The sequence below is a fragment of the Diabrotica virgifera genome, chromosome 10 (genome assembly GCF_917563875.1).
Source record: "Diabrotica virgifera virgifera chromosome 10, PGI_DIABVI_V3a".
In the NCBI taxonomy this organism is placed as follows: domain Eukaryota; kingdom Metazoa; phylum Arthropoda; class Insecta; order Coleoptera; family Chrysomelidae; genus Diabrotica; species Diabrotica virgifera.
The window spans coordinates 22,423,146-22,450,550 of record NC_065452.1 but is presented as its reverse complement, the minus strand read 5'-3'; the positions used below and the strand labels follow the sequence as shown (position 1 = coordinate 22,450,550).

General features: G+C 32.2%; 2 protein-coding genes across 5 annotated transcripts in view; one reads left to right on the top strand and one right to left on the bottom strand.

Annotated features, from left to right (window-relative positions):
- LOC114329193 (MAP kinase-activated protein kinase 2) overlaps positions 1 to 14,736 on the bottom strand; it is an 82,965-nt gene extending 68,229 nt beyond the window's left edge. The window contains exons 1-2 of the mRNA XM_050641589.1: positions 14,421 to 14,736; positions 14,025 to 14,189 (exon numbers count right to left, since the gene is read on the bottom strand). Of these exons, the coding sequence (XP_050497546.1) occupies positions 14,025 to 14,180 (156 nt within the window). The 5' untranslated portion in view covers positions 14,181 to 14,189; positions 14,421 to 14,736. The remainder of the gene's footprint in view (positions 1 to 14,024; positions 14,190 to 14,420) is intronic.
- A 5,155-nt stretch (positions 14,737 to 19,891) lies between these two features.
- The window catches only part of LOC114336422 (palmitoyltransferase ZDHHC20-A), a 118,843-nt gene continuing 111,329 nt past the window's right edge, over positions 19,892 to 27,405 (top strand). For all 4 annotated transcript variants that reach the window (XM_028286785.2, XM_028286786.2, XM_028286782.2 and 1 more), the window contains exons 1-2: positions 19,892 to 20,033; positions 20,086 to 20,314. In XM_028286785.2, the coding sequence (XP_028142586.1) occupies positions 20,182 to 20,314 (133 nt within the window). In that variant the 5' untranslated portion in view covers positions 19,892 to 20,033; positions 20,086 to 20,181. The remainder of the gene's footprint in view (positions 20,034 to 20,085; positions 20,315 to 27,405) is intronic.

Below are 27,405 nucleotides of genomic sequence, written 5' to 3'. Positions count from 1 at the left end.
TAAATTGTCATTGTATACCGGGTGTACCAATCAAACTGTGTTTTTTTTCTCAAAGTTCACCACACCCAGTGCAGTGGCATGTCCTAGCATTTATAAAATACTGAAATTAAAACCCTACTATAGCCTCAGGTTTTCTTAACATTCTGTTTTTTGACTCATTCGCTTATGTTGGATAGTAAAAAAGTTAGGTACTTAAACAACTAGCCATGTTCTTTAACAATACAGGGTGTTTTTATTGCTCTAAAACCGGTTGAGATATGTAAATGAAATTTGGTAGTATCTAAGAGGTAGTTATTGCGCATTTTGAGACATGCAATTAAAAATTTTATATTCTCAATTGGTGCGCATACGGGTCATATTACCCAGAATACGGGTCATATTACCCGTATGCACGCCAATAGTGAATATAACATTCTTGATTGTATGTTAAAAAATGAGCAATAATTACCTCTTAAAACCTACCAAATTTCATTTGCATATTTATCTCAACCGGTTTTAGAGCAATAAATAAATCGTCAGTTTGTAAGAAAAATTCAACATCCCGTATCTAGGAAACGAAGGATTTGTGGACATTATGTTTATAAAACAAACGGTCATTTATTCATACAGAATTACCCCTTAACGTTTGTCGTATTTATTTAGAAACACCCTGTATCGATGAAGAACATGGCTAGTTGTTAAAGTACCTAACTTTTTTATTATCCGACATAAACGAATGAATCAAATGAATAAAAAAACTATGAATGTTAAGAAAACCTGAGGCTATAATTGGGTTTTAATTTCAGTATTTTATAAATGCTAGAATATTCCACAGGGTGTGGTGAACTTTGTGAAAAAAACACAGTTTGATTGGTACACCCGGTATACAATATCAATTACATATTTACCTGTCTAGCAACAATATTATTATAGCGATATTGTTAAAGAATATGGCTATAACATATTAAAAAAATCACGTAAATCGGACAACAGGTTTAGGAAATTCGAGACATCAAACATGACCCATTTTTTGGTGGCCTCTTTTCTCTGACGCGCAGTGTAGATCACATCATCTAGGCTATTATAGAACATAAAGAAAAAATAAGGTTTCAAGTAAGAGTAAGAGTAAATAATTTCTCTGTTGGGACTTCGGAGTTACAACCGGAAGTGACATCGTTTAAATGGGATATGAGCCCATCAGAATCAAAACCTGCTAAATCCTGAATTTTTCGTTCTCCTAAATCCAAACTAAAAGTACAAATTTTAAATTAGAAGTAGAAAATCTACCGAAAGAAACCGAATATGTACCGGGTGTCCCAATAAGAATGGCTCTCGGCCATATCTCAGGAACCGTTTATAGTAGAGCTTTGAAATAAAAAAATTTATAACAAAAGGTGCCTCAGGAAAAGCCTGGAAATTATTTTTATAATTGTGGGTCCACCGCTAGAGGGCGTAATTGAATATCAAAAATAAAAAAATCCAAATTTTACAAAATTTTCCTAATGAAGGGGCACTGGAAATCCGATTATTGTATTCTTCATCAAATTCTGCGCATATTTGATTTAAAAAGTTTAACTCTACCTTTGCAAATAAGAGGTGGGGGTGAGTAGAAACCTTGTTATGAAAAAATGGCTGTAAGTCCGGTTCTGCTAAATCAAATTTTGAAAACTGGGTCTTGTTGAAGACAGATCTTTTTCTTCAATGTAAGCGTGATAATTTTGAACCATCCTAATAAGTAATAAGCCAGCTGGTAGGCGTTATTTAATTTTTTCCAGAAATCTAGTTTTCTTTCTAAAATATTAAATACAAGTATGCATTTTTAATCATACTTTATAAAATTAGATTAAATTAGCAATAGAATAGCGAAAACCGCATGTCGATACCTTTTTTCTATCTCAAGATATCTCGAGAAACGTGTAAATTTTTTACATAACTGTTACTATCACCGGTAAACTAAGTTAATGAAAAGTAGTGTGCTGTGGAAAAAAACAAAATAATATTTTCCAGATGTCAACGTATAAAAATATAATTAATTAAAACAACAATATAAAGGGAAACAATACTATTAAAATTAAATATAACACAGAACAAAAAGAACTACTTAGTGACGACTTAAATATTCAAATTGTTGCCCATCATACACTACTCTAGAATACATTATCCAGAGAATACTAAACGCCATTCAAAGCATATCGAGAGCAGAAATTGAGACTGCTGTTCAATCTACTCTTGAAAGAGTAAATGTTTGCAACGAAAATGATGGGCAAAAATTTGAACGTTTATGTCAAATAGTTGTTTTTATTTCTTTGTAATAGGGCTTTTCAACGCTTCTCATTTGTTTCGAGCCTCTGTCATATGCCGTATAATCCGTGTATAATATTAATATACGAGATATGAACGAGGCTCGAAACAAATGAGAAGCGTTGAAAAGACCCAATATACGTTGACAGCTGGAAAATGTTTCTTTGTTGTTTCCATAGCACACTACTTTTAATGAATTATTTCGTTTACCGGTGACAATAACAGTTATGTTTTTAAATTTACACGTTTGGTAAGATATCTCGAGATAGAAAAAAGGTATTAACATGCGGTTTTCGCTATACTATTGCTAATTTTGTCTAATTTTGTAATATGGTATTAAAAATGCATGTTTGTATTTAATATTTTCCAAGGAACACTAGATTTCTGAAAAAAAAAAAAATAAATAACGCCTTCTAGCTGGCATATTACTCAGTAAGTTGGTTCGAAATCATAACTTTTACATTAACGAAAAGGATCTGTCTTCAACAAGACCAAGTTTGCAAAATTTGATTAAGCAGAACCGGACTCACAGCCAGTTTTTCATAACAAGGTTCCCACTCACCCCCACCTCTTATTTCCAAAGGTAGACCTAAACTTGTCAAATCAAATATGCGTAGAATTTTATGAAGAATACGACGATAGGATTTCCAGTGCCCCTTCATTAGGAAAATTTTGTAAAATTTAGATTTTTTAATTTTTGATATTCAATTACGCCCTCTAACGGTGGTCCCACAATTATGAAAATAATTTCCAGGCTTTTCCTAAGGCAACTTTTGTTATAAAATTTTTTATTTCAAAGCTCTACTATAAACGGTTCCTGAGATATGGCCGAGAGCCATTCTTATTGGGACACCCGGTACTTCCGGTTTTGATATCACATCCGGTTAAAAAGTTGTGACCGGAAGTTTTCCAAAAATATCTCAAAACGAGACATATGATATATCAATGAAGGCGTATTGACAAGAGGAGTACAAATATTTAGTTCAGGTTTTAATTTCACTACATATTCAACCTTTTGAACCAGCTTCTTTATAAATTATTGCTTCGACTGAAATATAGAACATTCATTCACGTGGGTGAAAACCTAGGACTTGCGAAGTCCAATACCTTCTTTTTATTCATCTAATATAAGGTGCCCCATATGCTAGGCTGTTCAATAAGTCTTGCGGTTCGATAAGAAAAACACAATTTGATGGTTTGAAATACACTTTACTAGATAGAACGTGTGCGAGAACTTTACGAGAAGGAAACCAATAAAAGATTGAGGCAGATAAAGTGCCAAAAAGAAACATGGACAATGGAAGAAAGATGGAATACTTACAGGGAAGTATTAAAGAAAACAGCAGCTGAAGTATGTGGAATCAAAAAATGTAATAATCAATTGAAAAGGACAAGGTGGTGGAATAAAGAATTGAAAACAGAAATAAAAAAGAAGAAAATGGCATGGAAAAAATGGTTTACTGTAAAGAGACCGAAATCATTAGACCGAAAGCAGTAGACCGAACTCATTAGACTGAAAAGCACTTTACCGAAACCTCACTAGACCGAACAGCAGAAGACCGAAAAGCAGTTCTTTTTACTTGTCGCAGTAAAAGAGATAAGACTAATGTAATTACAACTAAATGTTATTTGGATGGTTATTATAAACAGTTAAAATGGTGTTAACATCACTCTACCCTGAATTTATTTTTACCTTCACTTATTTGTTTAACGGATGAAAATTATTTCATATCAGACTGTACAGAGTAACAATTTACATAGTCTATATATAAAATAATACAAAAAAAATACAATAAACAAAAAGACAGATATACAAAATCTTAGCATAATTTACTGCAAACTTTTTAAATTTATTTACCATTTCGGTCTAATGCTGTTCGGTCTATTGAGGTTTCGGTAAAGTGCTTTTCGGTCTAATGAGTTCGGTCTACTGCTTTCGGTCTAATGATTTCAGTCTAATTGTCGTGTACCGGAAAAAATACATCGAAACGGGATTAGAAGAAGATAAAGAAGAATATTACAGGCAGAGACTATTGGTGAAAAAGACAGTCACACAAGCAAAAGCAAAATCATGAAAAGCATTTATAGAAGAACTATAAGAAAGATATATAACAAATAATAGAAACTTTTGGACGACAATATGATACATGAAGGGGGAAAACGAAAGGAGATAAATGCAATAAGAGATGGATCAATGCAAATTCAAATAAACCCAGAACAAATAGCTAGGGTATGGAAAGAATATTATGAGGAAAAATTTGATACCGAAGTAATTCAGGAACACAATGTAATAAATGAAGGCCAAGAAAACACAGAGATAGACCAAATAAGTAGAGAAGAAGTAATAGAAGGAATATCAAATATAAAAATAGGCAAGGCAGAAGGAGATGATGAAATTGAAACGGAAATGATAAAGTACATGGGAGAAGAGGGAATAAATTGCCTATGGACAATAATATAAAGAGGCGTGGGAAAAACGAGCAATCCCTAGAGACTGGCAGAAGAACATCATCGTACCAATATACAAAAAAGGAGAACATATAGACTGCGAAAACTCAAAGCTATATGTCTGTCATCGGTATGCTTGAAAATGTATACGAAAGTAATAGAGAAGAGACTAATTCAATAATTAGAAATGAAATTGGGAGAACAAGCGGCCTTTAGACCAGGAAGACAAACAAATATATATAGACAACATAATATATATCATCAGGAACCTAATCGAAAGAAGCTTAGACACGGGGGAAACTGGTATTAGCATTCATAGACCTTAGAGCAGCATTTGACACGATAAATAGACAAATTATAGGGGAATGCTTGAGGAAATAAATGTACCAAACAGATTGATAAAAATTATAGAAAGTACTTAGAGGTACTTTCTATAATTTTTAAGAGGTTAAAGGAAAAGTACAAATAACAGGGGAACGATCAGAAGAATTTAATTTGAAGAGAGATATTAAACAAGGAGATAGTCTCAGCCCTCTGCTATTCATAATCGTAATGAACGAATTAATACGAAAAACTAAAGCAAGAACCAACCAACTACAGACAATAATAGGATACCATAGACTACAACCGGTAACAAGAGTCCTTAATGTATGCGGGCGACATAGTACTAATAGCAGATTCCGAGAACAAAATGCAGAAACTAATGGATACATGGGTAGAGGAAATAGAAGAACTAAAATCGGAAATAAACGAGGGAAAAAGTAAAATAATGATAATCATCGACAAAGAAGATAATGAAATAAAGATAAAATGCAAAAACTCAGAAATGGAAATAGTTACAACTTAAGAACCAATAACGAATAAACTAAGAGACAAATGAATTGGTATGGGCATTTGATGAGGATGCAACCCAACAGAAGTACAAGAAAAGTCCACGAAGCAAAGATCGTAAAAAGAAAAAGAGGCAGACCAAGAAAAGGATACAGCAAGTAGAAGAGGCGGGAAAAGTTAAAGGAAAATCACCCGAGGAATGGACCGTGATAGTCGTGACGTCAAATCAATGTTGGCTACTCTGAAATTTATTCCAAACAAAACAAAACTCTGTCAACAATTCACACGTGGTGTTTATTTTTGTTTTTATAATTGGAATACATTGCTTGTAGGATGTTTAATTTTTACAAAATGGTGATGTGTTGTGTACCCGCGATTGTAATCAATGCTCATAGTATATTTCCCACCATATTTCTAAATAGGACAAGTTAAGAACCTAAAGAAACGCAGCAAGTACCATGTAGTGTGTAAATCCTTGATTTTGTGTAGGGACATTTATAAAATTAAAAGCAATATGATTGATATGACTAACAAAGGTTGTGTCTTTAGAAAAAATGAGCAGATAATTGTTAAAACAAAATAAAATTAAAAATGATTATACAAATCACGTGTATAATCAATTGACAGATGTTTGCTTTATTTGGAAAAATTTTTGACGTTTTGACGTCACACTATCACGGTCCATTGAAAATAATGACGGAAAACAGAAAAGAATGGAAGTGATGGGTGAATGTAAATTAAAATAGCGATCCCAAATTCGACACCCTGATAGGGTACAAGGAAGGGAAGAAAGAAAGAAAGAAGAAATACACTTTACTATTTAATGTAGTCTCTCTGAACATCAATACACTTGTTCCCACGAGACTCCAGTTTATAAATTCTATCCCTGAAATGAAAATCTGGGAGGGCTGCAAAATACGCTTCCGCGGCTGTTATGACCTCACTATTTGATGAAAAAGGCTTTGCACTCATGAGTTTTCTTAGGTATTGAAACATATGAAAGTCTCTAGGGGCCAAATCTTATGAATACGGTGGAGGCTCCAACAATTCTAAATTTAATTCATGGATTTTAGCCATTTTAAAGTGCTCATATGACACGGTGCATTGTTCTGATGAAAAAGGATTTTTTTCTTTTGTAAACCGGGTCTTTTTCACGATTTTTTTCCTTCAGCTGTTCTAAAAGGTTACAATAATATCCAGAATTTATTGTTTTACCAGTTTGCAAGTAATCCACAAACAAAATTCTTCTCACATCCCAAAAAACTGATGCTAACACCTTCTTGGCTGATTTCTGGACACGATCTCATTTCGGAGCCGAAGGACCAGGTTCACATCACTCTTAGTGAGTGCGCACACTGCAGACTTTTTAGTCGGCCGATAGTTTAGTCGGCTTCTTAATCACTACAGAGAGATATGCATCGGTGAATCGGTGTAGTGTGCGCATCTGCATACCTCTCTGTACTGATTAAGAAGCCGACTAAACTATCGGCCGACTAAAAAGTCTGCAGTCTGCGCACTCACTTAAGCCTCTTGTTTTGTACCTGCACCTCTCGATGCTCGGTATTTAAAGATTTATCCACGTAGACACCAAATCGGGACTTACTCTCAAGGAAATTCCACCCCAAAACATCACAGAGCTTCCATTAAACAACCTCGTCTCTTTTATTTTGCGCTGTGCATACCGCTTACCTGGTCGACAAATAACTCATAGTTGTCGATAAAAACTGTTTACGTTGTGCCTTTCTGTTTTTAAAGTTTTGTTAACCGTTATTTTTTATTGTTAATTTAGTTTTGTTTCAGTTAAAGCACACGTGAAAGAGTAAACCACCTATTTTCTTTTTTTTATAAAGATATTAGGGACATTCAAAAAACAAAATGTTCACAAAACTACAATACGATTCCGATGTATACTCAGATTTGTACCTCCCTACAGGGTGTCACAAACTTAATATAAAAAAACGTTTCTTTTCTTCCACCCGGTATAAGTACAAAAAAAAGTTTGAGTAAACTTTTTCACAACTGTGTAAATATTAAAGATATATCTAAAATAATAATAAATAATTAATCAGGAATTAATAGCGAAAATTAATAGCGGAATCCGTTAATCTGTTCACGAAAAAATTAACTATGAAAATGAGCATAATTTTCTATATCCCTTTACTATTTTATTGGGAAATAAGCCACAATTTAAGTTAAAAATGAAATTTATTGACGTTTCGACTTCCACTTCGGAAATAGCATTAGATGCCACAAAGAAACAGCTTCAGAACAATATTCTATATCCCTATGCCTCGCAATATAGCTTCAGAATCATATGAGAAAAACTTTATAAGTGTTGCTATTTGATTGTATTCTGTAATGCTAGACCAGGACGCATCTGTAAAAATATTAGTACATTTGGATGTTGAGAGGTGACTCATATTTTTTTGCAGAAAATGTTTGAAAATAATTATTCATATAATAATATTTGAGTTATCCTCCCACTCAAAAAGGTCCGGAACATTGTTTAAATAATCAAAATATCAAGAAATGAAGGAAAAATTCGATTTTTTTCTTGGTTTTTTGGTTATAACTTTAACCCGGCACCTGTCACGTAGCTTTGCAAGGCGCCAACTGCCACGTGGGGTGCTCACAGCACCCCTTAAAAATTTTCTGTGATCCACTTGTTTAAAAAACAAAATAATGTGTTGAGTAACACAAGAATATAAAAAAACATGTTTTATTAACTTATTAGCCACTAATATGTTATTAAAGTTAAAAAATAAAATGAAAAGGGTGTTATAAGCAAATTATCAAGTACCAAGCCATAATAAATGAAGTCAAGTAAAATATCTAAAAAAATTAAGATTTAGTGAGTATAGAGTCTATATTAATAATTTAAATCAGTTATCTCAATAAAAAGTTTAAATTTGACCTGTTTATAAAAAATACAAATAAAAATTAAAACTTAAAGTGCCAGATGATGACACCCCAATTCGACTTTAGAGCTATAATTTCAGAATGACACTAAATAACCACTTCAAACACTAACACATGTATGCTATATAATATTATAGAAAGCTACCATGACGCACAGCACGGTTACCAAACTTGAAATACCAAATATTTGATAAAAATGTGTTATGGGGTGCTGGTAGCACCCCACGTGGCAGGTGCCGGGTTAAAAGTATTCATTTTCGAGAAAAGTTGCACTAACATCAAAGTTGCGTAATTAAATTTCCTTCAATATAGGATTAGTTAGAAATTTTAAAAATTGTCACCCTTGTTGCAAAATAGCAATAATTGCAAAAAACCAGTATTCGCATTTTACGTTTTTCAACCATTTATGCTACAGTTAGGACCTTCATGTTTTAACCAGAAAAACTTTATGATATAATAAAAAAACACTGTAAATTTTATTAGGATTGGTTAACAGATTTTGCAAAATAAATTTTGCAATCCAGCTTTTGCAAAAAAATGCATTTTTTCAAAATGTTGCAGGACTGAAAATAAAGTAGACAGCAAGTTGAGTTTTTTTACATATAGAATAATACTGTACCTTTCATTTGCAATTTTCAAAATAAAATCTGTTAACCTACAGCGTCAGGAATTTTTTTAAATAAAACATTAATTTTTGGTGCTACGCGCAGGACAGCAGATATGTTTGCTCTGATTGGGCATTCCAATGACCTTTGATAATGATTGATAAATTTTAATTTTTACTTAGTACATTTCGATATAAATTGCAAAATAAAAACACATATTTGTCCTTTGAAATTACACTTTTTTAGCAAAAACTTTCTTTGTTCATATATTTTAACTTAGAGAATAAAAGTTTATTATTTCACAAACAATAATCAAATTAGTTTGACTTTTGTAGAATTATGATAATAAAATACAACAAAATATAGAGTTAGAAAATAGTATATTATATACGGATTTAAAGAAATTTTTGTGGAAATCATTTTGTGTGAATCGAACACCGCTGTCCTGCGAGTAGCACCAAAAATTAATGTTTATTTAAAAAAATTCCTGACGCCGTGGTAGTTAACCAATTTTAATTTTACAAATTGCAAATGAAATGTACAGTATTCTTCTATACGTAAAAAAATTTCAACTTGCTATCTGAAAACGATTTTTTTTGCGAAACCTGGATTTCAAAATTTATTTTGCAAAATCTATGTAACCAATCTTAATGAAATTTACAATATTGTTTTATTATGTCATAAAGTTCTTTTGGGTAAAATATGAATGTCCTAAGTGTAGCATAAATGGTTGAAAACCGTAAAATGCAAATACTTGTTTTTTTATAGTTTTTTTGCAATTATTGCTATTTTGCAATAAGGGTGACAACTTTTAAAATTTTTAACCAATCCTATATTGTAGGAAATTTAATTACGCAACTTTTATGTCAGTGCAACTTTTCTCTGAAGTGAATACTTTTAAAGTTATAATCAAAAAACGAAGAAAAAAATCGAATTTTTCCTTTATTTCTATATAGAGAATAAAAGTTTATTATTTCACAAACAATAATCAAATTAGTTTGACTTTTGTAGAATTATGATAATAAAATACAACAAAATATAGAGTTAGAAAATAGTATATTATATACGGATTTAAAGAAATTTTTGTGGAAATCATTTTGTGTGAATCGAACACCGCTGTCCTGCGGGTAGCACCAAAAATTAATGTTTATTTAAAAAAATTCCTGACGCCGTGGTAGTTAACCAATTTTAATTTTACAAATTGCAAATGAAATGTACAGTATTCTTCTATACGTAAAAAAATTTCAACTTGCTATCTGAAAACGATTTTTTTTGCGAAACCTGGATTTCAAAATTTATTTTGCAAAATCTATGTAACCAATCTTAATGAAATTTACAATATTGTTTTATTATGTCATAAAGTTCTTTTGGGTAAAATATGAATGTCCTAAGTGTAGCATAAATGGTTGAAAACCGTAAAATGCAAATACTTGTTTTTTTATAGTTTTTTTGCAATTATTGCTATTTTGCAATAAGGGTGACAACTTTTAAAATTTTTAACCAATCCTATATTGTAGGAAATTTAATTACGCAACTTTTATGTCAGTGCAACTTTTCTCTGAAGTGAATACTTTTAAAGTTATAATCAAAAAACGAAGAAAAAAATCGAATTTTTCCTTTATTTTTTAAAATTTTGAATATTTAAACAATGTTCCAGACCTTTGTGAGTGGGAGGATAACTCAAATATTATTAGACGAGTTGTTTCCAAGCAATTTCTGCAAAAAATATGAGTCACCTCTCAACGTCCATCTCAAAACAGATCCGCCTTGGACTATGCAGAGAGCTGTACTAAATTAACAAAAATTTTCAAATTGCCCTCCCAGGGCAAGCCAGTTCTATCAACATTACCGAAGTGGTAACATCACTTTTAAAAGTTACTTCATCTGATTAAAAAAATCAACTTAAATGTAACAAGGACAAACTGTTGTTCTTGGCAACTCAGCACTCCCTCTTCTCTACACTATCTTTACACCAGTATATCTGGGAAAAAATCATTGATTTCCCGTAAAAATCTTATGCAGATAATATTAAAGGTTCTAAAAGGTATATGAGAAGTAGCCGACGAAAAATCCGTGAAGTAAAAAAAGTAAAGTAAAAAGTAAAAAAAACGTTTCTTGTACATTTTAAAGAAAAATAATTCAAATAAAACTTATAGATCATAAAAAGTTCTTTAAACAAACACTAAACAAAAACAAATAAAAAATAAGAAATCTCTTTAACTGCTAATCAATATTAAAATATAAACACAATGCGATTAGACAAATTCTGACACTCACGGTATTCTCAAGTTAGCATGTATGCAAAAAAACAGAACAGTGCACGCTAAATAGTGACGTCACTGACTTGATGACGTTTCGCGTGTAGCTAACTTTTTTATTTGCGTACACGTTAGCGTGTACCTAGACACAGCGTTTTCTGTAATATATTTTATTTTTTCTGACTATTTAGGATTAGGTCCTAGTAGGCAAAGCAACGAAGCACTAAAAGGCCCAAAACCTGGGAATTTTGTGCAATACTCTCTGTGCATCAATCTCTTTTCATAGATTCAATTATTCTTAGAGCGCGTTTATTCCTAGAACTCTACGATTAGCTAATTCATTAAATAACCTCGGCCAGAGCTTTTGTATTGTGATTAGTGTTACATGACCTGTGTGTATTGGGTGGCTCAAAACCGTTATACCTTGGAACATTTCTGAATTGATTTGGGTGATATCTTTTGTTTGTAATTGTACTGACCTAATGTTATCTTATTCTTTTTTTTATAGAATTATTTTTTCTCAAACCACTTTAAAAACCACTTGTTATATTATGATAATTTATGTTATATAATTGGTCAACATTAAGGTTATATAATTGTATAATTATGTTATAGAATTTAGAACACTGTAACATTTATATCTGAATAGGGCTTGCCCGTAAATAAATAAATAAATAAGATGAATCGTCATGCAACTTTTTGCATTCGATTTGAGAGAGTGTCAGGCAATTTTGTGAACTAAATTGATCTCCAGCAAAAATTTTTGTACATGAGAAAATGCGTTTTCAAAGTGCATCTCGAAGAGATGGAAAATAAAAAATTTAGAACTCAGAAAATATTGACGGAAATGAGTTCAATTTTTATATTTGGGGGTTTTGGAGGTCACTGAAAATGAATTTCATGACGACGATGGTCTCCGAGGTTCCTGGTGCCCAGAGTGCACTTAAAAATAAAAACCAAAAAATATGTGTTTAATATTTTTCAAGAACCTATCGAATAACATCAAACACGACCCTCCACTCCACCCTGGAGGTGGAGATAACTTTAAAATCTTAAATAGGAATTCTCATGTTTTATTGCAGATTTGGATTCCTCATGAAAAAATAGGTAACATTTAGTCGAAACATTTTTTAGAATTGTTGATAGATGGCGCTAATAAATAGTGTTTTTCTGATTATAGCGCCATCTATCCATAATTGAAAAAATGTCTCGAATAAAAGTTACTTATTTTTACGTGAGAAATCCAAATCTGCAATAAAAAATGGGGGATTCTATTATTGGGGGAGTAGTATAAAAGGAGTAGATCTATGGGGTCTAAACCCAAATTCTTGATTGATAAGTTTAGGCTTGAATAAAGGAGTTAAAAAGTCACAAATGAGACTCTCAAACACTTTGGGTGTCACACCAAGGACGCTAATAGGACAATAATTACAGTAGACTCTCTCTATAACGAACACAGGTATTACGAGGTTTTGCTTATAACGAGGTACACTAGATGTCCCATGAACTTCCTATTGAACTGTAACACCTCTGTAACGAGGCATTTTGGTTATAACGAGGAAAAATGAAATCAAAGAATATATTTACCTGTTTTGGCGTGGTGATAGCCATACATAAATACCATTACTGGCTGTATACAGGAATGCCCAACATCTGTGTGCTTATTGAGACCAGTGCTGTAAAAAATTCCACCGCCAGTAATAAACTTCCTCCTTCTTGTTTTTCTATCGACCAATATTGAATACTGTAGGAAATTTACAATTTACAATGGCCAAATTTCATTGTTGAGGTCATTTTTAGATCGACACCTAATAAACTATGTAAGAGGCATCAAAACATTTCAGTGGTGGTGGTATGCACAATATTATTGTTTTCTCATATAATGAGATCCGCTAATAATAAGGTAATTAGTCTGCCATTTCAGTTCCCGTTATAGAGGGAGTCTACTGTATTAACAAAAGATTTATTCCCATCGTCTTTAAATATATATTTAAGAAATCTTTCTTTCCAGTAACCTGGTAAAACTCATTTACCTTGAGATTCAATTTAAAAGATTATATTGGACTCCATATAGCACATAACAGATCTATACTAAATTTACAATCAAGATGCAGTAGAAATAAACAAACCAAGATACCTTAAATGCTACTAGGAGCAGTCCCGAATCTTAATTTACAATGTATATACATTGTAAATTCCAAATCATGATTTCCAAAGTTTATACATGGTAAATTATGATTCGGGAGTGCTCCTAGTAGCATTTAACATGTCTTGGTTTGTTTATTTCTACTGCATCTTGATTGTAAATTTAGTATAAATCCCATCAAGAATGTATATGACAACACTTTAAAACATCTCATTTGGAAAAGGAATCATATTTCTATGAGACAGGTAGGGCTAAGGATTGCAGAATAAACAATTTCAGTTCACATGATAATTTCAAAATATTTGATATTTTTGTCCATGAGTGTATAATATTAAGTAACATTATTTTAACATAATAAGGCAAGAAATTTAAAAACATATTGAACATGGTATCTTATGTAAGTATATCATGAATTAGTATAATAAAAAGCTAAGAAAAGGTAAACATTGTGCAATATTGATGTTTTCAAAAAAATTAAAGAACTTTCCAAAATTTGGTACAATTGGAACTGATCTAACTATATTGAGTGCAACTTACTTTCAGTGCATATTTCTCCTTTGTTGTCTTGGAGTAACATTCAACCACTTTTCCATTTATTCCTAATCCCAGGACTGTTCTAGATATTTCATAGTCTTCAGTTATTGGATTAGATTTTGGAAGAGCTCCAGTAGACATTCTGTTAGCATTGCTCATCTTTATTTACTAAAATGGAATTCTAATATTAAAGATATAAAAATATTTCAGTTCATCCAACACTCAAATTGAAATCAAAACTCCAATATTTTATTAACAAATATATTAGGAAATGAAATGACACTTGACTTTCTTGGCATATTATCAATCTAGGGAACTTAGAATTCATTAATACGACCGATAATATAAATGAACAATGAAGTAAAGAGTAAACTATTGTGTCTGAAATATCTGGCTTACCTTTCTTGTACTTATGGTATATTGTGTTGTAATCCTATTTTAAGTTGCTATCACAAGTTATTGCAAGCCCATTCGTTTACTAAAATAAAAACAACTTTTTGCAAAATGTTGCACAATAGTGTTATTCTACAAAACTGCTCAAAATTTCCTATTTTAACGAAGAGATTTAACGAACGTCCATATCATGGCTTGCTTCCATTTCATAGGGATGAATATGAAATAGGATGTTGTATCTTCTATCTTCCCCTAAAAGAAGTGCTGCCAACTTTTAATGCCAAAATTTGTGGCGCTAAAAAATATTAATCAATCTCTCTAGAAACAGTATGAGAAATCAATAAAATAAAGTAAATATTTGTTGTATATTGTTTTTTTTTATTTTTATCATTTTTATTTATATAATATAATTATTTTACTATCCATAATCCATCCCATCCTTTCAACCGAAACTATCGATCATCCATCGATTTGTCGATTCTATAAATCGAGTTTTTAACGCGGCTTTAAAAGACGCCATACACACTACGATAAATGGTTATTGGGGTAAAACTGCACTGGAGTTTTCTACGATTTTTAAAAATTCTATGAACGGAACAATACAAAAATTTCAATAGATTGAAACTGCGCAGTTTTATCGATACGTGTATTGGCAACCATCTCGTATTATCATTTTTATCATTCAGTTTGTGCATAGATCTGAGTTTCTTTAACTATATCAAATAAAAATGGGGAATCGCGAATGGCTGCAACAATTGTTATTGTAACATAGTGAACCTTGCTTGTGGAATATAAAAGATAAAAAATATTTTAATAGGTATTTAAAATGTTCGGCGTATTCGTAGTTTATTGAACATTTGAGAATTGTGGACTCCAGTGCTAATAAAGCTGTCGTTATAATTATGCCAATTTTTGGAAACATTTTTAATTTCTTCAACAAATTCACAAGAGAATAAACTTCTCCTTTCATCAGCCAAACTTTACACTAGATGCTAAGATTTTTTCGCTGTTTTTTTTTCTGTTTCAAGGCGAATATTACTCAATCCCACGACCGCTAATAGTCAGTTGAAGCCATTGCGACCAATGAAAATTATAACCCCCCTGAAAATAATAAGTGTTACCCCCCCTTGTTAACTTGTTTATTTTAGGAATATAAGCAAAACGCTCGGATAGGTCGATTTTTAAACTAACCATGGTATATTATAGCATCAACGTTTCGAACTTTACGCGATCCCTCTTCAGGTGACAGCCTAAACTTTGATTTTTTTAAACGGGAAAGTACATCATGTGACACCTCATTTAAAAGCTCTTAAAATACTGATTTCAAAAATGTATAACACTTTAATCCTGTTTCAGAGCGTAGGCGCAAAATTTCGGTCGAATTCTTTCTAAATGCAATCATTTTTTTCGAATCCTGAAAAAACTAATAAATATTTTTGAAAATTTTAAAATCAGAATGAAATATTACAGTATTCTCGATGGTCCAAAGTCCCTGAGAACTCCTATAATGTTTATTTTAATAAGTCACAGTAGTAAAAATAAGAGATAATTTAGTGCGATTTTTAATTTCAAATATATCATTCAAAAGATACTTTTTGTTTATTCTAACGGCCGGTTTCACAAAGTAAAGTTAACTTGTGGTTAAGAGATAACCAGAAGTTACGTCAAAATATGCGTTTTAGTTTCAGGTCAACGGCGAAGTATGGTTAACTCACAGAATTTTTAACCAGAGGTTGGAGTGGGTTACCCTTATGGGTATACCCAGAAGGGTAACAATTATGAAACTGAAACGCATATTTTGGGGTAATTTTGAGGTTATCTCTTAACCACTTCGTGAAACCGACCGTAAGGGACTGTTAACCCTCGGTAATAATCTAATCTTTCATTCTGCGTTTTAAACTTTTCAAAAATACTTTATTAGTTTTCTATAACTTAACTTTTATAACTTTTTACTTTTATAACTATAACTTTTCTTATAAGAAACTTTTTGTTTATTCTAATTAAGGGACTGTCAGCCCTCGGTAATAATCTAATCTTTCATTCTGCGTTTAAATTTTTCAAAAATACTTATTAGTTTTCTTAGGATTGTAAAAAAATAAATGCGTTAAAAAGAGTTCGACCGAAATTTTGCGCCTACGGTCCCAAAAAAGGATTAAAGTATTATACATTTTTGTAAGCAGTATTTGACAAGCTCTTAAATTATGTGTCACATGATGTACTTTACCATTTAAAAAATCAAAGTTATGCCTGTCACCTGAAGAGGGCTCGCGTAAAGTTCGAAACGTTGATGCTATAATATACTATGATTAGTTTAAAAATCGACCTGTCCGAGAGTTTTGCTTATATTCTTAAAATAAACAAGTTACCAGGGGGGGGGGTAACACTTATTCCACCGCACTGTATAAGGTTCTGGAACTCCTGTGGAGCAGAGCTTCAGTGAGAACGCGCCATGGAGTTCTATTTTGCGCTAAGGCCTTCAACTTAATTCAAGACTTTCCTTGACCTCTTTTCTCGTCGATGATGGATCTTCTCCAAGTTTGTGCTGGACGACCTCTTTATTTTTTTCCTTGGGGATTCCACTCTAGGGCAGTCTTTGAAATACTGGAGCTTTTTTCAGAGTGTGTGACCAATCCAACCCCACTTTCTGAACTTTATTTCATTTTCTACTCTCTTTTGCTCAGGTGTAGCAGATCTTTTTTGTTAATGTTAGGCCAGAAAATACGAACAATTCTTCGTAGGCATTTATTAACAAAGAACTGTAGGTAAGGGTTTTTGTTACTTTTCAGGTTTCACATCAATAGAGTAGAAGAGACATGACATTTGACTGGAATGTTCGGATCTTTGTCTTTGTAGCCACACAGGCGGTGACACAGGGTTGAGCATGCTGAAATGCTTGTTAAGCTTTTTGTATCCTCATGCGAATGTCGTCTTCTGTAACTCCGCTGTCTTTTTTATTATGATACTTCCAAGATACGTAAAATTTTCCACATTTTCAATCTGCATGTTGGTAATAGTAAATAGTATATATATAGAGTTATTATATAATTTAAGGTTTCTCGTTGCTTTTGATAGATGTCGCTATTGCGTCTAATTGTAAATTATTTCGTATTAATTTGCCTACTTGACAGTTGGACGTGTTTTCGATTCAGAGCACACCACAGGCTATTCTGAAGAGATCAGGAGGTCGAAATGTACATAAACAGATGGTGGTGGCCTCTGAAACAAAATTAAATCGTAACTGTCTTTATTTATCTTCGTACTCACGAATTGAGTAATAGGAAGCAAAATTCGTTTCATTTTTACCTAGATAAATTGATGTGTTGCGGAATGCATATTTTAGATTCCCCACGTCTATTCATTTATCGCCCCTTTTCCTTGCCAATTATATGATAGATAGATATCTTTATTTCAAAATAGGTAACCTAATATACAAATTTAACTTAAATACATTTTTTTACATATAAAACGAATTAAAATACAATACAATGATTCACAATAAAAAAATTCAATAAAAAAAATAATAAATGTAATAATAAATTAAAAAATAATAACAAATTATAATCAAAATTAATAACGAATTATAATCAAATTAACAAGTTCCCCAACCAATAAAAGTCAATAAAAATAAACAAAAATATTGTGCACGTTCACCGCCAATTCAAATACATACTACTTTAAATTTTTAAGGAAAACCTTTAATTTATCTTTAAAACTTTTAACTGTCCTACAGTCTTTTAATTCATTAGGCAATTCATTAAATTCTCTGAAACCTCTAAATATTAATGAATTCATTGAGCTGCTATAATTCATTTTAGAAAAGTATATGTTATTTTTATTTCGAGTATCGTGTATGTGTGTATTAGGAAAATTAATAAATTGCTGAAAATAATCGGGAGCTATATTGTTTTTAATTTTATAAACAAAAATCAATGCAAAATATTGAAACCTTTGATATATTATAGAAGGATGGGGTACAGATTGAAGATTAGAATTTGTTTCCGACTTAAGAAATCTTTTAGTTTTTGAGGCGTTTAGGTAGTCTACTTTTTTTTTGTTATGTAATCAGTTAATAATAGGTTTGTTCCAACACAACGAAGAACCGTCACGTTAAGATCACGTTACTATACGTCTCATGCGCTCTGTGTCTGTATATCCTACGTTCCATGGGTTATTTTAATTTTCATGCTTGCGTATTACGCTGTGTCTAGGTACACGCTAACGTGTACGCAAATAAAAAAGTTAGGTACACGCTTAAACGTCATCAAATCAGTGACGTCACTATTTAGCGTGCACTCTGACTGGGTTTTTTTGGTACACGCTAATTTGAGCTGCGTGTATGCTGTGGTATTTAAAAATATCTGGTATGGTGAGTGTCAGAGTGTGGTTAGAATTTGTCTAATCACTAATCACGTTGTGTTTACCCTTTAATATTGATTAATAGTAAAGAGTTTTCTTATTTTTTATTTGTTTAGTATTTTTTTAATTAACTGTGGAGTATGGACAATTATTTAGTTCTATTAATGAGTTTAACAACATTCTAAAACAGTATGAAAAAGATAAGAGACAAAAATTCGTGATTAAGAGTAGCAGAAGTATTAAGATAAAATATACAGGACAATTGGTTAGTGTGATAAAGCCCAGTAGATCCGCTACAGTAATAGATAGCAATAAAAGTTAGCAACAAAAATTGTTGCAAACTTTGAGCTTCATATTATAAAATTAGTTAGAATGTTACAGGGCGTTCGATACCATAGTGGCAGACCAAACTTATGTTTTTTAAATTGAACACCCTATATTTTATTTTATGTTCGAAATCTTCTTAACTTCTCCATCACAAAAATATAAAGGTTTAATATGTTATACAGGGTATTCACAAAGTTATAACCAATTATCTATGAAAATCGTAACAAGTTTAACTCCTTGTATAAATAAAAATAAACACAACAGCATTGGTTTATAAACTGGTAAGTATAATTAACTTATGTATAAAAATTATTTTAACAGTGTTTTGTACATGTCATGTCAACTAAATATTTATTTTGCCTACCTGAATACATATGCTTTTATATACACATTGATTTATTACAATAATTAAGTTTGAACATCTGAATAGTTCTGCTTCCTTTTCCCTAATAACAAATATTTTTCTATCAAACAAACACTAAACATATCACTAAACACATAATGACGTCACTTGCTTGATGAAGTTTAATTTGCGTGTACCTAACTTTTTTATTTTCGTACACGTTAGCGTGTACCTAGACACAGCGTAATTATTAATATGTTACCAGAAAAGCAGCATATCGACTTCTCTTGGTTTTTTAATGTACTTTTATGTACGTACCTTTATTGATGTATTTTAATAAATGGAATAAAAAACGGTACCGTGAAATCATAACGATTTATCGTAGCGTGTATAGCATCCATTATACTGATTCCATGAATACGTACTACTTACCACTACATTTTATCTGACAAGAACAAGAAAAAGAAGAATGACAGATGACAGATAACATTGACATTAGCTATAATAGTGTGTAAAAATTCTAAAAAGTAGATAAAATAATCTAATGAAAATTTAATTTAACTATTTTCTATTAACATTAATGACTAATAAATGTTAGTGTAAGTATTATCCATTTTACTGAGATTTTACATTTTTCTTTTTTAGATTCGAATTTAACCCCGCCCCAGTATATTCCAATGATTAGGATTCCAAGAAATGAATTTGTGAAGTAGATTAACAGAAATAATGTAAATAATTGTGATGGCTGTACCTGGGGGTAATAATAAAGGTCCATGTTACTGGTGTTTCAAAGCAGTCAAATGGATACCAGTCTTATTTATTGTAACCATAGTGGTTTGGTCCTACTATGCCTATGTCATTCAACTTTGTTTATGTAAGTATAATTGTAAAAATCAGGGTTCGAAAATATATTTATGTAAATATCAAAATATTGGATATGTATATCTGGAGATACACATTATGTCTGTAACTAGCACTTTCTTAACAGTACCTAGCAAGCGCCAGCTACCGCCTCCAAACTGGCAAGTTTGTAAACTAGCATATTAGTTCCTGGCATGCTAGATAATCGCAAACAATTTGATTTTTCGTGCTAGTAGTATGCTGTGCTTGTGCATGTAGAGATAGAATGTGCATGCATGGGGAGTGGCACAGACATGTGTAAATACGTGCTACAGGCATACCAGTAGCTAGCCGAAGGTTCTCATGTAGAGTGTAGACCAGATCTGTTCTTTTGGTAATAAAATGACATTTTTATTATTAAGGCTGTTCCTTACGATTCTGAGCATAGCTAAATTCCAATGTAAAAGTTTAAACAAAATAAGGCAAAAACTATGGCAGATATTGAGATAATTCTTTTTTTATATGAAAGGTATTAAAAAGTTCTAGTGCACTATTTGCTTATCAATTATTAAATTGTTTAAACAATATGTTTTTTTTTTTAACTTTTTTGCTTAAAATTAACGTAAAAAAATTTAAATTTAAATACGGCACTAGAGAATTTTTCCCATTTTCTGAATCTGTTTTTGTTTTTAACATAAAGGGTAACACAAAGCAGCTATTTTGTTTAAACTTTTTTAAAAATCTCAAAGTTTTGCTAAAAGGTATCTCTCTCAGCCGTCATTCTGTCCTTGTTGTCGATATCCAGCCCGCGGCCAGCCAGCAGGTAAAGGAACCCTGTCGGTAGGATTATCAATAATGTTATTACAGGTACAAAAACGAATTAGTGCTTATGAATGGACAAAGATTATTTAGACTTTTGACAAAATTTTTATTATAATTTTTATTTCAAAACACCCTCTAAAGAAACATTACACAATTCTATATTTATAAATGTAATTTCATTTTATTGATCTTGCTCATGATGCTACTGAAATTCTTATAATACGTGTTACTTGTATAAACTTTTTTATTATATGTATTATCATGTATAATATGATATGCATAATCCGTTTAGAACGTCTTTCGACGTTATCCGATCCCATTTTTCATTCAATTCGGCTGTTCCATTGATCTTCTCTAAGTTCTTTGGATTTGAAGCTCATTGAGTCTCTTATTCTTTTCATCCATGTTCTCTTAGGTATTTCTCTCTTCTGTATTCCTGTAGGTGACAATGCAATTATTTGTTTCGGGAGTCTACTGTTTTTCATTCGTTGGACATTTCCGAACCATTTGAGCTGCTTTCGTTGTCTGTCATCCATGACTGTACCTTATATTCTCATGTGTGCTCTAATTTCTTCATTTCTTATCCTCTCCCGTTTCGAAATTACGGCACTACAGCCCAAATTGAGCCCTGGCCTCCTTTATTTTTTGCCTCCACCCTTGCCTGTCTGTGGCTGCTCTTCTCCATACACGGACTCCTAAAAGGACTTGTGCGTTGCTGTTTACTATGTCTTCCCAGCGCTTTCTTGGCTTTCCAACCGGTCTCTTTCCCAGCATTCTAGCATTCTGTGCTCTTTTTGGTCGCCTATCCTCTCCCATTCTTATCACATGTCCGGCCCATTGCAATCTTTGTATTCTAATGAAGTCTGACAGGGGTGTTTCCTTATAAAGTTGAGAAAGCTCGTTGTTGTATCTACTTCTGAAGATTTCATTTTCCCTCACAGGTCCTAGTGTCCTCCTCAGTACTTTCCTTTCGAATGTGTCGAGCTTGTTTTTGGATGTTTCTTTCAGGACCCAGGTTTCACTTCCATAGCATGTTATTGGTCGAATTAAGGTTTTATAGATTCTCATCCTTGTATTTCGGTGGACACTTTTAGACCGAAATATATGGGAGAGGCCAAAATAAGCTCTGTTTGCCTGCGTTATTCTCTTGCGTATTTCTCCATCTTCTGATCCGTCGGCATATATTCAATTTCTACTCCCAGGTATGTAAACTTTTCAACCGTTTCAATGTCATCTTCATGTATAATGTTTTGTGGGATTATATTTCTTCTCATCTGAGTCATTATTTTTGTTTTTTCTGTGTAAATTTCCAGACGTTAGCGAAGTACTTAGCGTTCATCTTATTACATCCATTTCCGTGGCTTCCATCTTTCTTATATTTCTCTCTGTTAATCGCCTCATTTCACAATCGTATAAAAGCATGCTTTTTACCAGTGTCATAGATATTAAATTATATCTTTCTATTATTTTCTTGTTCCAGAGAAAGGCATCCTATAGCTTTTTTTTGCTTTTCTTTGTTTTGTACAATGAGGAAATTTATGCCGCTTTCCATTAGCTGGGAACGGGGTATCCATTTATACACATATTAACAATCTTTGTAATCAGTCGAATTAGTTTTTTGGTGCCACATATAAGGAGTTCAGTTCGTCGTCTATTGATTCAATGTAATCACCTTGCTTAGCAGTTTTCTGTTTCCGTGAGAACATATTTTTCATATGTTTTCATTCTGGTGGGATGTAGAGTAACATTATGTTGTTTTATATGCCATTAGATTAGAGTGAAAACTTAGTCTTTAACATATATTTAATATATTATATTCAATTTTACATTTTCCATATCTTTAACTATCAGTTCATGTTTGTTATTGATTTCATGTATATTTCATGTTCCTAAATTCATTATCCGTTTCAATTCGCCCAGCAGTTATGTAGGCAGAGATTTCAAATTAATTTTAATCATAATTATTATAGGCTATGCTTCATAGACATAATTTTGGGAGCATGTCAGCTGGAACCTGAAAGGAATGTGTGTATTCTATGGCAGAACCCATAGTAGAAGAATCTACAGTCGAAGAAGACTCTAGAGCTATCCATAAACATAAAAACCACAAAGCGCAGGAACCAACACTGTATCTGCAGAATGTTTGAAAAATAGAGGAGACACACATGCCTTTCGTAAGCTGATTTGCCAAACTGGAAAGAAGATCAATTACCAACCTCCTGGAAGGAGAGTGTTATCATTCCGATACACAAAAAGGTGATAAATGATGAGATGGATTGCACAAACTATAGAGGTATAGTTTGTGCTATACCTCTAGGCAGTTAATGGATAAATACTGGGAATGCATCAAGACACTACACCAGCTTTTTATAGATTTTAAGCAGGCATATGATAGTAGTATACGAGTGGAACTGTGGAATGCCATGGTAGAACTAGGAATACCAAAGAAATTGATAAATATCACAAAAGCATATATATGTAGATGGAGTTATGAGTGCTGTAAGAATTGAAGGAAAATAGTCGACATTCTTTACAATCAACGGTAGTCTCAAACAGGGAGATACCTTATCCTCACTTCCCTTCAGTATCGCTTTGGAGCGTATTGTGAGGAAAACGAGCACAGAAACACTCCTCGCATTATATTACATTATCCTCACATTATATACCTATAACAAAAGTACTTCGCATTATACTAGCTTTCACCGATTAGGCGATTATATAGAATAGAATAGAATAGAATACTTTATTGGTATAGCTTTACAGCTGCCATCATAAAGATGGATATACACGTCAGATATACAACACAATATAGTCACAGACACATAATCAAATACCTATACATACACTTAAATTTTAGATTTAACATAATGTACATTGATAAATATGAAAATTATTAATATTAGACAGAACTCATAACAGCAATCTAGTTGCTAAGTATTCTTCTACACTGTAGAATGCATGTTTACATAGTATACTTTTCACAACTCTTTTGAATTTCACCGGATGCAAAGATCTAACTTCATTTGGAAGATGATTATATAGCCTGACCCCCACATAATCTGTGGACTTCTCAAATTTGGATAGTTTGTGACCAACAGTAACAAACTGATTGGCATTCCTAGTTGAGTATGCATGTAAATCAGAATTTCTCTTGAATGAATGTAAATTATGCTTAATATACAATATGGATTTCAAGACATATATGGAAGGCAACGGTAAGATATTGTTATTAATGAAATATATAATGAAAATATATAGATATAGTAGTAGGAAATACAACGATCAGTGTCAAGGAAGAGTTTATTAGACTGAGAAATTCCGCAAAACAATCCGAGGAATAAATGAGGATTAAACAAAATATATAGCTACAACATGAACGGGGCAGCGAGACAGAATAGGGCAAAACGTTACAATGCACCAGAACAACTTTAAAAGGAAAGGGTTCATCAGTTTAAACATTTGGGAGCTACGATCACATCTGATAATAACATTACTCATAAACAATGATTAACAACAAAATACAAAGTGCCAATCGTTGTTGGTTTGCGTTACAAAAAAATATTGAAATTAGATTATGTATCCAGTTGTACGAAAATAAGCATCTACCATTCTGTAATAAGACCTAAATGACGAATGCCTGTGAAACATGGACAATAACAAAACTTAAAAATCGCAAAAAGAAGAATTCTTAGAGGAATATACGTAGCAGTTAAGGATGGCACCAGAGAACTTTAGACAGTGAGAACCAACCAGGAATTGAAAGAATTATATAACCAACCAGATCCTATATAGTTAAAATAATAAAGTCACAAAGACTTATATGTCTAGGATATGTCAAGAGGCAAGAGTATCGTGTCGCCACATTCTCAACATTTCACAAAAATGTATTACATTTCCAAGCCTTAATCAACGTTTAAATTAAGACAGCCAATTTGTCCTTAAAAAAATGACCTAAAAACAAAAGAAAATATAAGACATTATATTTAAAAAAAAAAACCCAACTCAGCAATACCGTGACCTAAAAATATCATGCTGTACGCTGTACCTATCTACTTTTGTTTTATTTAAAAATTTGAAATCTATTTATTTATTTATTTATTTATTTTCAACGGGACACTGCCCAATAAGATTACAAGTTTATAAGTCCAATATACATAATACATGTGTCAATAATAATAAAACTACAATAAAATAGTAATAATAAAACAATAATACAATAAAATATAAATATCACAAACTTAAACACATAAATCAGATTCATATATCACAATAATGAATATCTAACAACTACTCAAACAAACAAACGTCTGAGGCCAGAGATGAATTCAGACTTCGGTGCAAAGAAATCAAGATCAGGTTGAGTGTTTGCCCATCTTAGTGCTCGAGATAAAAAGTTGTTATATGCATAGTTGGTTCTATGGATAGGAACATAGAATGTTTGATTTAATCGAGTTCTGCGGAGAGGTACATGGAGACCAACCTGCTCAAGTAGCTGAGGACACAAAACTGTTGAATTAATTATGCCATAGAGCATCCTTGCATCCTTAATTACTCGTCGGTCACGCAATGAGAGAATACCCAATTGGGTTTCAATTTGATAATAATTTAACTGATTTAACTCAAAAGGTATACCCAGTTTATATGCTATGTACCTTAAGAACTTATGTTGGACTGTCTCGATTTTTGTTATGTAAATATTGTAAGATGGAGACCAAACACAAGAACAATACTCTAGATGAGGTCTAACTAAAGAACAATATAGTAATTTAATTGCATCAATATTCTGAAAGTCTCTAGTGCATCTTTTTATAAAACCAAGCATTTGTAAAGATTTGGAAATTTTTGATGTATAATGTGATTCAAATAAAAGTTTACAGTCTAAATTAATTCCCAAATCACGAATTTCAGTAACCCAGTCAACAGGAATATTCTGTATATTATAATTATATTCTATTGGGTCTCTCGATCGTCCAAAAGAAATAGCATGACACTTAGATTCATTCAGGGCCATGGCATTCAACATACACCACTCACTCAACCGATCAAGATCATGTTGAAGATTAATACAGTCTTCTGTATTGTTGATAATTGTATAGAACTTTAGATCATCTGCAAAAAGCAGAGGTGAACTGTGTCGGAAGCAGTGGTGTATATCATTGATGAATATGTTAAATAACAGGGGCCCCAAATGTGAACCCTGAGGTACTCCTGAATGAACCTTAATCTCACTGGAAACAAAATCCCTGATACGCACCATCTGAACTCGGTCAATCAAGTATGTTCTCAGCCACTCAAGAAGTGGACCATTAACACCCATTTGTTTAAGTTTAAATATTAAAATATTATGGTTGACCCGATCAAAGGCCTTGGAGAAATCGGTGTATAGTGCATGTACCCTACAACCCCTCTCCAATGCCTTCCTCAGGAAGTCCACCAATAATAATGTGTTACATTCGGTTGATCTGTTATTCCGAAATCCAAATTGTTGGTCTACTAGTTGTTTTTCAAGTGAAGCTTTAAGATAGTCACATACAAAACATTCAAATATCTTTGGTATTACACTAATTATACTAATGGGCCTGTAATTATTCACCAATGAATTATCTCCCGCTTTATAAATGGGTGTTAAAAAACTATTTTTCCAACATTCTGGAAATTCACCCGTATTTAAGGTTAGATTAAAGATGTGAAAAAGAGGTCTGGATAATATAAAACAACAGTTCTTGAGAAAGCTAGGAGGCAATCCATCAGGACCAGGACCCTTATTCGCATCCAGTTCTGATAATTTTAGATAAATATCAGATATAGTTATGTTGAAACCAGTCAGATTAGTAAGACCAAATGTAGGTGAGTCACTGGGTATGACACATATTTGAGTGGAATATACTGTAGAAAAATATTCTGCAAAAAGATTTACAATATCTGGTCCATGACCGGATTCAACACCACCATACCTCAACACAGCGGGCATAGAGGGCTTTCCTCTCCGTGAATTCACAAACGACCAAAATCCCTTCAAATTATTTCTTATTGATAATTCTGTTAAGTAAATATGATTTCTGTAGCTTTCAGCTTTTAACAATTTACAATTAGCCCTCAGCTGTGAAAAAGTCTGATAATCCAGAACTGATTTAGATAAAAGATATTTTTTGTGAGCTTTCTTTTTCTCAACTATCCGGTTCTTTAACTCTAAAGAGAACCAAGGAGGGAATCTACATTTTGAATACCTTTTTAGGGGGATGAATAATTCTATAGCTAAGTAAACTATATCATAGAAAATATTTACAATTTGATTCAGTGTTT